The sequence below is a fragment of the Cebus imitator genome, unplaced genomic scaffold (assembly GCF_001604975.1).
Source record: "Cebus imitator isolate Cc_AM_T3 unplaced genomic scaffold, Cebus_imitator-1.0 Scaffold92, whole genome shotgun sequence".
In the NCBI taxonomy this organism is placed as follows: domain Eukaryota; kingdom Metazoa; phylum Chordata; class Mammalia; order Primates; family Cebidae; genus Cebus; species Cebus imitator.
The window spans coordinates 6,092,645-6,105,221 of NW_016107407.1; the positions used below are offsets into that span (position 1 = coordinate 6,092,645).

At 43.0% G+C, this 12,577-nt stretch overlaps 1 protein-coding gene across 1 annotated transcript in view; it reads right to left on the bottom strand.

Moving 5' to 3' along the window:
• Positions 1-719: 719 nt before the first annotated feature.
• The window catches only part of MAP3K8 (mitogen-activated protein kinase kinase kinase 8), a 28,764-nt gene continuing 16,906 nt past the window's right edge, over positions 720-12,577 (bottom strand). The window contains exons 4-7 of the mRNA XM_017535320.2: positions 11,730-11,891; positions 4,719-4,871; positions 3,284-3,530; positions 720-1,839 (exon numbers count right to left, since the gene is read on the bottom strand). Coding sequence (XP_017390809.1) covers positions 1,709-1,839; positions 3,284-3,530; positions 4,719-4,871; positions 11,730-11,891 — 693 coding nt within the window. The 3' untranslated portion in view covers positions 720-1,708. The remainder of the gene's footprint in view (positions 1,840-3,283; positions 3,531-4,718; positions 4,872-11,729; positions 11,892-12,577) is intronic.

Consider the following 12,577-nt stretch of genomic DNA (forward strand, 5'->3'; position numbering starts at 1 on the left):
GGCTTAAGTGACCCTCCCTTCTCAGCCTCCTGAGCAGCCGGGACTACAAGCATGCACCACCACACCTGGCTAATTTTTGTATTTTTTGTAGAGATGGGGTTTCACCATGTTGGCCAGGCTGGTCTTGAATTCCTGGGCTCAAGCAATTTTCCCACTTCAGCCTCTTAAAGTGCTGGAATTACAGGCACAGCCACAATTATTTTTTCTACCTCGATGTAGCACAGGGATGCAAACCATTCCAGTTGACAATAGCTTCATACAAGAACAACAGAAAAGGAGTGTGTTGGCCGGGCACAGTGGCTCACGCCTGTAATCCCAACACTTTGGGAGGCTGAGGTGGGAGAATCACGAGGTCAAGAGATTGAGCCCATCCTGGCCAACATGGTGAAACCCTGTCTCTATTAAAATACAAAAATTAGCTGGGCATGGTGGCACATGCCTATAGTCCCAGCTACTCGGGTGGCTGAGGCAGGAGAAATGCTTGAACCCGGGAGATGGAAGTTGCAGTGAGCGAGATGGCGCCACTGCACTCCAGCCTGGTGCCTGGCAACAGAGAAAAATATATTTTTTTTTAAAAAAAGAAAAGGAGTGTATTAATACAATTTGCAAAGCTCCTGGTGTTTGTTGCCTTCTTATGATACATATTTCCCTCCAACCTATATCCCAGTTCCTATAGGCTGTCCTCAGTCCCTGTTGAGAATCATAGTCTTCACAATAACTAAGGCAAAATACCGAATTTATTCAGTTGATTTGACCAATCACATTGGACAAAAGGGTTTTATTTGCATAATATAAAAACATACTTTAAGTAAAACTACTTGCATACTTTACACTGTTACAAGTATATATATGAGAGATTCATGAAGGCATTTGATATAACACATACATAGTATGCTATTTTAATGTACAAATGCTTGAAAGAAAATTGAGTCAGAAGAATTACAAAAGGAGCATCATCAATAATTTACAAAAGTTTTCATTTTTCTTAAAGGTCACATTCTCATCCTTTGGGATGTACCAAAATAATGTGGTTTACACAGTTTTTATCCACATTCAGAACAACATGTTTTGAATGTCTTAAGCATAGCATGTACAGTACACAATGTTTCCATAGGAACACAAAAGAAACTCTCACTAGTGGCCTGCTCTCAGATGGCTTCTAATTCATCACTTAGCCATTTTTAAGACACTAGTCCAGCTTATTGCTACAATATTCAAGTTGTTCTATCACCCAAATTATAATAAATTCAATGTATACTAGAATTTACCAATAAAGACTCAAAGAGTTATATACATCAATATACACAACACAACTATTCCGAGTAAAATGAAGATTCCATACTTAAATAAGAACCGAGAACAGTGATTTTCAGGGACCCTATTATCCTTGTGACTGGTATTTTTACAATTTTGAGCAAAGTGCACAGTGAATGAAGCAGTCAGCAGACACGATCCTTCTGTGAACGCTCAAACTCCTTCCTTGGAATCACATCACCTGAGAAATGAGAACCTTGAGGCCTGGTGCACACCAGATGGCTTCACGAGTCAAACACACAGGGGCCACTTGGAGGTACATTCGTGGGTCATGGGAGGTGACACTGCTCCTTCAAAAATGGTGCAATTCACTATACAGGGTCCCTGTGTGGAGGTGGCAGAACCAGCCTCCAGGAGATAAATGCTGTCTTAATTTAGAGAAACATGTCGTCCTTCAGCCATACTCAAGCGTTGGTGGCCCGCGAACAAGATTGAAGTAGCCGGCCAGAGCGCCGAGGTCTATGTAGAGAGAGCGCTGTCTCTTGAGCATCTCAGACTCCTCGGTGCTTCCCGTGCATGAGGAATCTGAAAAGGAAAATATAAAAAAAATAAGTTATGAGAAAACATATCAAATAATAAATAACTGTTCCTTCTGCAGAGAAATAAATCCTTTGGGGCCTAATAAAACCACCTGGGCACAATGGCTCATGCCTGTAATCTCAACACCTTGGGAGGCCAAGGTGGGCAGATCACGAGGTCAGGAGTTCAAGACCAGCCTGGCCAACATGGTGAAACCCCTTCTCTATTAAAATATAAAAATTAGCCGGGTGTGGTGGCGGGTGCCTGTAATTCCAGCTACTCAGGAGGCCGAGGCAGGAGAATCTTTTGAACCCAGGAGGGGGAGGTGGCAGTGAGCTGAGATAGTGCCATTGCACTCTGGCCTGGGCAACAGAGCAAGACTCTATCTCAAAAAAAAAAAAAAAAAAAAAAACATTACATAGACCAAAAAGTTCAAACAGGAGTCAATGGAGACAAGAAATTAGTTAGAAATCCTGGCATATTTTTCCAATAGTCAGATGGTCCTCTTTAAATACACACAAGTCAGACAAGCAGCAAAGAAATATAAACAAGTATGCCAGGCTTGACATCTGGGTTTGGACCTAAATGGATTAAGAACACCATAGATTTTTAATAAAAATGGAAAACCCTCTCCCTGCATATTCAATGCTCCTGGAATGCATACTGACTTTCCTAAGTGGAAAAAATTCACAGCTAGCAAGATTTTAAGCAGAGGAAGATGGAAATGTAAATTGACTTCAAACTCAGTATTTTATCTGTGCAGGGCAGTGCTATGCTGTTTCCCTAACTCACTTGATGTGACTTAGGCCGGGTGTGGTGGCTCATGCCTTTAATCCTAGCTCTTTGGGATGCCGAGGAGGGTGGATTGCCTGAGGTCAGGAGTTCAAGATCAGCCTGACCAACATTGTAAAACCCCTTCTCCACGAAAAACACAAAAATTAGCCAGATATGGTGGCAAGCACCTGTAATCCCAGATACTCAGGAGGCTGAGGCAACAGAGTCGCTTGAACCTGGGAGGCGGAGGTTGCAGTGACCTAAGATCATGCCACTGCACTCCAACCTGGGTGACAGAGCAACTCCATCTCAAAAAGAAAGAAAGAAAGAAAGAAAAAGTGAATCAAGCAGAACCCTTGACTTTACCAACAGCAAAGCTGTCATGTTCAACTTGTTTTCAAAGACCAGTGTTGCAAACAAGCAAGTCAGAGGCATCTTCCAATGACTATGCTACCTACACTCTCACTGAAAATCTATTATAATTTGGTGCTAAATTAGCCAATTTAAAAACAAAACATGTTTCTTTTCGTCTTCTTGCTGGAATTTCTCAAGCAAGATATGGGACTCAAGAAGTCATTTCTTTTTTTTCCAACTGCTTTCATGAACTACATCAGAGGTTTGATGTGGACCGAAAGAGAAGGGAAGCAAGGGTGCGGACACAGCAGGGTGTCCCTACCGGCAATGTTCTCAGGAAGTTCCAGCTCCTTCCTACTCAGCAGCCTCTTGCGCTCAAAGAGGGCAGAGTCCAGACTCTGACAGCGCGGCTGATCCTCTCTGGGCGGGTTCAGGGCCTCGTGTTTCAGCAGGTCTCCGGCTCTTGGGCGGTGATTGGGGTTTCTCTCCAGGGCAGCTTCTATCAGCTCTCTCATCCCCGGACTACAGTCATCTGCGATGTCTTCCAGTGGAGGCGCTTGCTTGTGGATCTAGCAATAAACCAGCTCTCTTAGCATCAAAAGTATGGAGATACACCCTCAACAGCAAAAGCACACTAGTAACAGGACTTAGAGGCTGGGCACTGTGGCTCACGCCTGTAATCTCAGCACTTTGAAAGGCCAAGGCGGGTGGATCACCTGAGGTCGGGAGTTCAAGACTAGCCTGACCAACATGTAGGAAACCCATCTCCACTAAAAATACAACATTAGCCGGGCATGGTGGCACATGCCAGCTATAGGTGGTACCTATAATCCCAGCTACTTGGGAGGCTGAGGCAGGAGAATCACTTAAACCTGGGAGGTGGAGGTTGTGGTGAGTTGAGATCGTGCCATTGCACTCCAGCCTGGGCAACAAGAGCGAAACTCTGTGTCAAAAAATAAATAAAGTAATAGGACCTAGAAAGGAATGAGTTTCCCACCACACGCCCTGCAACAAATGCAGTTCATGCCCTCAAACAAGCAAGCTTCCCTTTCATTTCTTTTATCTTTTCCTTTTGAGACAGGGTCTTGGCTCTGTCGTCCAGGCTGGAGTGTCAGTGGCATGGACACAGCTCACTGTAGCCTTGAGCTCCTGGGCTCAAGTGATCCTCTGACCTCAGCCTCCCATGCAGCTGAAACCACACCATCATGCCTGGCCCCCTTTAATTTCTAAAGGATACGAGATTAAACCCATCTTCTGGTTTAATGTTCCAAAAGATAAGTGCTAGGTTTGAATGTCAGTGACAGCTTCCAATCAGCGGCCCAAAAGTCACTATGCAGTAACAGAGAAGTGTCTGCTTCTGAATTTATCAACAGTAAAATGGGAGTTGTCTGTTCCACTACAAGCCAGCCTGGTGTGAACATTCATAATCAAAACTGTTTTAAGTGTTCAAAGAGCATATACAACTTCCTTGGCTGAAATATTTATGCTACTCTGATGCTACTGAATAGTACTGCATTATTACACATACAGCGGAATAGCACAAATTATGCCCAATGCACATTTTAGTAAGTTCCCAATAAAATAGCTGTTTTCTTCGTAAGAATGAAGCTTGCTTCTACGTGGGAAGAACTTTAGCTTACCTGTCATTTCACCACTGCCTCAGTCAGATGGGGGTGGTATAGAGGGCAGAGCAGCCCCTCCCAGCCTTCGCCATGCATTAACTCACCCCCCTAGCCCTGGTTGACCCCCCCACTTACTATGTACAGGTAGGAGGGATAGGCTGAGCGAGGGTAGCGCTTCACCCAGGGCGGGGTGCCCGTCTGCATGTGGATGAGCGTGGCCCCCAGGCTGTAGATGTCTGCTTTTGTTGAATGGCCCCTGCATAGGATGACCTCTGGACTCATGTAAATCTGAAAAAGATGTGGGAAACATTCAGCTTCATTCCCCTCCTTTGTGTGGGGTTCCATTTCCCTAATCCAGTTCCAGAAATTGGCTCGTTCACCTTAAGCTAGGAGAATAATGTGAGCATTCCCCAGGGACCAGGCTGCTCTTGCTGGAAGTGTCCTTGCAGTCTGACAAAGAACACCTGGCCAGGCGCAGTGGCTCACGCCTGTAATCCCAGCACTTTGGGAGGCTGAGGTGGACGGATCATTTGAGGTCAGGAGTTCAAAACCAGCCTGGCCAGTATGGTGAAACCCCATCTCTACTAAAAATACAAAAATTACCCGGGCGTGGTGGTGGGTGCCTATAATCCCAGCTACTTGGAAGGCTGAGGCAGGAGAATCGTTTGAGCTTGGGAGGCGGAGGCTGCAGCAAGCCGGGATCATGATATTCCAGTCTGGGAGACAGAGTAAGACTCTGTCTCAAACAACAACAACAACAAAAGAATAAAAAAACCTTTTTCTGGTTGATCAGGTGGCAAAGAGCCTGGAACCAGGAATCCATCTGGGACTCCCACTCATCAAAGTTCTGCAATCCACTGATCAGGTATAGCTAAGTTTTCCATTAAAACGCCCTTCCTTTTACGGTTAAATGAGCTACAAATAGACTTCTTCATCTGTTTGTCATTACACTGCCAACCCTCTAAATATCTGCAGTGATAAAAGGTGAGAGAAGTCTATCGGGTATTAACACAAATTTCTTGAAAGGGAAAAACTTAAAAAAATAAAGTGTATGTTGTAAACGTGATCCTAAAGAGTCATTTTTATGAACCATCTGTTATTTTTACCTACCATGTAGCCCAGTGATTACGTGTAGCCCTATTAACACTGCATGTGTTATATTTGGTTTCATGAGTCCATGCTGAATAAACAGGGCTGGTTTTAGAAACTGTTTCTCTAAGAAGTGTTTCTTTCTAAACTTAAGAAAGAAAGCGAGGTGGGGCGTGGTGGCTTATGTGTCTAATCTCAGCACTTTGGAGGGCCGAGGCAGGAAGATTGCCTGAGCCCAACCTGGAAAAGATGGAGACCCCCCATCTCTACAAATTAATTAGTTACCTAATTTAATTTTAAAAAGTTTTTAAAGGAACAGAGCACGCACTGGTGACCAGTGATCTGTATTTATGGCTGATGCGGACATACAGTAGTGAATATCCCAATTATCAATATTTTGCTCTAAACAGCTTGTACACTGCCACGTGAATAAGAGAATGGAGGAGAGTGTTTCTGGAACACATTTCAGGGTAAGTAAGTAGAGAACTAGCTTACAAAAACTGGAGAAACTGCCCAGTCTCCCCCCTAACCCTGCTCAACTCGTTCCTACAAGCCACTTCCGGGCGGGCTTCCTCTTGTTCTCAGCAAACAGGTTAAACTGAGCTCTGGTTCTAAGCTCTCCCTGCAGCAGAGCCAGAGGACTTTCTGGAAGGACTTTGCCACTAAGTTTATCACAAAGTTAAAAAAGTAACGCACAACATTGTACCTATAGTCAATAATACTGTATTGTATGCTTGTTTTGTTTTGTTTTTTGAGATGGAGTCTCTGTCACCAGGCTGGAGTGCAGCGGTACAATCTCCGCTCACTGCAACCTTCGCCTCCCAGGTTCAAGTGATTCTCCTGCCTCAGCCTCCCGAGTAGCTGGGACTACAGGCACGTGCCACCACATCCAGCTAATTTTTTTGTATTTTTAGTAGAGACGGGTTTCACCATGTTGCCCAGGATGGTCTTGATCTCCTGACCTCATGATCCGCCCGCCTCAGCCTCCCAAAGTGCTGGGATTACAGGTGTGAGCCACCATGCCAGGCCTACTGTATTGTATACTTAAAAATTTGTTGGGAGGGTAGAGTTCATGCTAAGTGTTCTTACCACAATGAAATAAAAAAGAAAAAGATTCATCAGGATATTCCCAGACAAAAAAAATAGAGGCAAAGAAAAAGAAAAAAAAAAAAAAGAAAGAAATGCAGTGAGTTTCATTAACTGTCCATAGAGGATGCCTATCTTCTCTCCTGTACCCCCTCCTCTCTACCAATAAGGCAAGGAATAGGCTGAGGGCTCACTGTTGGTGTACCCACAGGGGCTGTGCCTAGAGGCTCTGCAGGTTCTACGTGACTGCACGCCTAAGAAGCCTGCGGGGATGGAGCATCCATAAGCCTGTTGGCCTGGATGCTGCCCTTCGGGCAGAAACCCAGAGCTTCCTGGCTCAGAGCACTTGTTCCTCAAGCTCTACCAACTACCAGACAGATCAGGGAGGAGCAGGTAAGAGGTGCAAGCACTCGGCAGGCTGGCTGATTCGCAGGCATGAAACAGCCCCGGTGGGGCAACACAGGGTTCTCTGGGAGTTCTGCACCCTCAGGTTTGGGCACCGGAGCAAGAGAAGACCTTAATGTCAGCGATCAAACCCTTCAGCTCTCAACATGCTTATTAGAAAGGGAAAGACTGTGCGTATGTGTATGTGCACGTGTGATGACTTCATGTTAACTTACAAAGGTAAGACCAAGCAGACTTAGAAGGGATTTTCAAAAAGGACCAAGTTCTACAAGTAATTCTAATTTGTTATTCACATAGTGAATTTGCATTCACTATGTATTCTTTGTACCACGTGACTCAGAAAGAGTCGATTCTGCATATGCTGGATTAACCTTGTGTGTGTATTACATGGTTACCACAGAATGCTCTGAATATGAATGCTTAGAGAGAAAGATCAAACGGGTGACCAGGGTTTGCATTTGCAGCTATGCTGCAGAAATCAGAAATTGTCTATGACTGTACAATAGCCACAGGATCAAGTTCTGACATCAAGCAAGTCTGCACAGTTGATTGACTAATTAGATCTCCTGGCTCTAAGTAGGAAGAGTAAAAGCAAGCTTATTAAAAGGTTTCATTGGTGACTTCACAACTTTGCTCATTGTTAAACTTCAACTCGTGTGTGCTTTGCTACTAAGTATATCACAAAGTTAAAAAATTAAGGCACAACATTGTACCTATAGTCAACAATAGCGTATTGTATACTTAAAAACTTGTTGAGAGGGTAGAGTTCATGCTAAGAGTTCATTTACTAAGCAGATAGTAAATGCAGGTTGATTAGAAGAGAGTTTATATTTATAACCCCCAAGGCTCAGTTTCACACTTCATAAAAAGCAATTTGCATTTGCCAAAAATAACTTGATCCAAATGCTACCCAGGAGTGAAATATGTTATCTCATATCCAAGCGTTCTGCTAGACGGCCCCAGAAGGAACACTTCTTTCTCCAGTGTTGCAAAATGTTTGACTTCACCACATTGCCAGGAAAAGTATTTTCCATCTTTAATACCATAAATAGTTTGTTTCTCAAACTGGTTCCAGGAAAAAGGGTGGTGGAATATTACATATCTGAACTCCTGACTAATGCCAAATATGCTGAAACATTTTCCAAAGAAAACATATCGTAAGCATTAAGTCTTATTAGATCTCACACTTTGGTAAAGTATTCTTAAGATCTAGGGACTGAGCATTCTTGAAAAAAGATAAAACTACAGTTTTCCCTTCTGAATATTGTTCTGCTCAAAAACAGCTATCAAGAATCCTCTCTTGAGTATTTTCAATAATAACTTCAGTAATATCCACAAAAGCAAGGATTTCTTCTGTTGCGCTGGAGAGTCTTGGCTCCGAGAGAGTTGAGAAAGGGCTTATAGAATCCTGGGGTTTCTGTTTTGTTTTGTTTTTTTAGGACAGGGCCTTGTTCTATTGTCCTGGCTGTGGGTGCAGGGCTGTAATCACAGCTCACTGCAGCCTCATCCTGGGCTCAAGCAATCCTTCCACCTCAGCCTCCTAAGTAGCTGGGACTACAGGCATGCTCTATCGTGCAATTTTTACAAAAAGTTGTTTTTTATTTTTTTTACTTTTTGTAGTGATGGGGCCTCACTATGTTGCCTAGGCTGGAAGAATCTTGGTTTGAAAGGAAGATAATTTTTTTGTTTTTGCTGCAATCCAGTTCAGTGCAACACGTATACTAGCTAGGCTAAGGGTTGGCATCTGATTGAACACCAAGACTGACCTGGTAACCTTGACATAGAGGTGCAGCCAAAGACTCCCTCTCTATTTCCTATGGGCACTTTCAGCAAAGAGAAGAGCATGGGGCTGAGTGGCTCAGGCAGTGAAGCTTCCCCCGGTAGTGGTAGTGACGAGGGCCCAAGGAGGCAGCTTTTACACCCATTTACACCTTACGTTCATCACAATCAACTGTGAACTAAACTGTTGTGCCTTTTCTTTTCTTCCTTCCTCCCCCCTCCCTCCCACTGTCCCTCTCTCTCTCTCTCTCTCTCTTTCTTTCTATTTCTTTCACAAAAGAGACGAAGTTTCACTATATTGCTCAGGCTTGTCTCGAACCCTCCGGGCTCAGCAGGGAGGCAGAGGTTGCAACGAGACAAGATCATGCCACTGCGCTGCAGCCTGGGAGACAGAGCAAGACTCTGTCTCAAAACAAACAAACAAAAAAACACACCCAACCTTGGCCTTCCAGAGGGTTGAGATTATAGGTGTGAGAACCCCATGCCCATCCCTAAACGGTTGCTCTTTTAACAATTCAGGTAATTTAAAGTAGGTCCTCCCACCAGAGAGTGGGGACCACTGGAGTACCACTAAGGCACGGTCCTCACTGCGTGGTCTGATGATTCCCTGTCGGTGCCCACAACAACCTGCCACATAGCAGATACTCAATGGACACTTGCTAATTGAATTAACTAGTCAGCCTATTGATGTGAATGTAACATATATTATTTGAAAGACCGTGAATGCATTTTTCAGAATCTCATTTAGAGTCAGCAAAGAAAAGCTTTTCTGGGTTGTTTTTGGCTTCACAGATGAGATAAACATGAGAACTATTTTACATCTTTAAATAAGACACATTTATGCTCACTACTTGAGGCTTATTATAGGATTCCTAGGCTCAAAGAGAGGCTTTTAGAGTCCTCATAAATATGAATGACCATGATAATTAAGACTGTCATGGAGCCAAAACTCAGTGATATTGGTTATATCAGTAATATATATATACATATTTTTTTCATTCTACAAATATTTATTGAGTACCTACTATATGAATAAAATATGCCAAAAATTTCCATGACCTGGTGGTCATGACTCTGTTTTAGCAAGCAGGGACAGATAGTAAATTTTTTTTTATTGCATTTTAGGTTTTGGGGTACATGTGAAGAACATGCAAGATTGTTGCATAGGTAACACACAGGGCAGTGTGATTTGCTGCCTTCCTCCCCATCACCTATATCTGGCATTTCTTATTTTAATAATGTGTGTAGTATTATATTTTTTAAAAGTTATGTAGCAGTTTGACCTTAGGCGTAGACTTAGAAAGAACTGAGTTCAGGCCGGGTGCAGTGGCCCAAGCCTGTAATCCCAGCACTTTGGGAAGCCAAGGCGGGCAGATCACCTGAGGTCGGGTGCTCAAGACCAGCCTAGGCAACATGGTGAAACCCCGTCTTTACTAAAAATACAAAAATTAGCCGGGCATGGTGGCGGGTGCCTATAATCCCAGCTACTCAGAGGCTGAGGCAGGAGAATCACTTGAACTTGAGAGGCGGAGGTTGCAGTGCACCGAGATTGCGCTACTGCACTTCAGCCTGGGCAACAGAGAGCAAAACTCTGTCTCAAAAAAAAAAAAAAAGAAAGAAAGAACTGGGTTCAAGTCCAGGGTCTGTCACTGAGTGACTTTGGACACTTGAATCTCTGCAAACTTATTTCCTTTATTGTCAAATGAGAATAACAATAGTATCTGCTTACAGTAATAGCATTTACAACAACTGGGTTGTTGTAAGAATTAAATAACATACTGCTTTTTAAGTCTAAGCTTATTATAAAGTTAACTATAATCTGTAATTATCATTAAAGCTGAACTCTGGGCCAGACACGAGGGCTCGCACCTACAGTCCTAGCACTTTGGGAGGCTGAGTCGAGCAGATCACTTGAGGCCAACAGTTCAAGACTAGCCTGGCCAATATAGTGAAACCCCCATCTCTACTGAAAACAAAAAAAATTAGCTGCGTGTGGTGGCACAGGCCTGTAATCGCAGCTACTCAGGAGGCTAAGAAGCGCTTGAAACCAGGAGGTGGAGATTGCAGAGAGCTGAGGTCGTGGGCCACTGTACTCCAGCCTGGGCAACAGGGCAAGACTCTGTCTCAAAAAAACCAGAACCAAAACCACACAAAATAAAGCTGAACTGTGGATATGACCTATTTTGTGGAGCTTTTTTTTTTTTTTTTTTTTTGGAAACAAGGTCTCGCTCTGTTACCCAGGCTGGAGTGTCCATGGCTCACTGCAGCCTTGAGCTCCTGGGCTCAAGCAATCCTCCCGCCTCAGCCTCCCAACCAGCTGGGACGACAGGCATGTACCATCACACCAAACCAATTTTTTTTATAAAGATGGGGTCTTGCTCTGATGCCTAAGCTGGTCTCAAAGTCCTGGACTCAACTGATCCTCCCACCTCAGCCTCCCAAAGGACTGGCATTATAAGCATGGGCCACCACACCTGGCCAATCTGATCTATTTTGACATTACTTTGCTTACAATTGTTCTATATTATGTATATCAAGGTGCATATTATATTATAAATCCTATTACGTATTATAAATAGCACAGCAAAAAACAAAATGAAAAATCATGCGCTAAACTTAGGACTTGGCATAGAGCAAGTGCTCGTAAAATGTGTTCCAAGGATAATAATGATTGAATGCAATGGTTTTCCTCCCCTTCTTTGCCCTTCTTTCCCACGGTAATTCTAGAACACTTTTTCCTTTTTACTCTTAATAAAATAGTAAGGATTTTCATGTGAATATAATTACCTCGGTTCCTCGGAGGTCCTTGGGAAAATAGACATCTTCAGTCATTTGAACACTTAGGCCAAAATCCACCAAAACAGCTTTTGTGGACATGAAAACAATGTTGCTAGCTAAAATAAGAGGAAATTTTTTTAAGATAAAATGTTTTATATACTCATAAGTCAAATGAAAACATTATCTAAAACAATAATGAATCTCAAAGCAGGAAAGACTGAAATGCTTCCCCTCGTGAGACGGGTGTGTTATATTCAAAAGAGGAGAATGAATTTCAGAGTTTAGGTGAAAACCACTTCAGATCCATCAAGAATTCAGTCAATGTGGGTATGAATGATTATAGCCCTTAATAATGTTCAAGAACTTGAGTTTCAAACTCCAAGATATAAGCACACTGTTGTCAAGCCACTTTTCTAAAACAGAAAACTCAAATATCCATTTTCTTTTTCCCCTAGTAAAAGCTGTGCCTCTCTAATTTAGTACTGGCTATTAATGGTTACGTTGGGTCTCTCCTGCCTACTTCCTCTTCATATCCGACCCCTAGAAAACAGTGAAAGTGTTTTTAATGGATTACTGTTTCATTGGTGTACAAAATGAAAAAGGGATTTGTTTCTCAAAAATATTTGTCTCTGTGTTTTTAGGTAAATTGCTGTTTTTCTTTTTCTTTTCTTTTTCTTTTTTTGAGACAGAGTTTGCTCTTGTCACCCAGGCTGCAGTGCAATGGTGTGATCTTAGCTCACTGCAACCTCCGCCTCCCAGATTCAAATGATTCTCCTGCCTTAGCTTCCCAAGTAGCTGGGATTAAAGGCATCCGACACCACACCCAGCTAATTTTTTTTTTTTTTTGTATTTTTAGT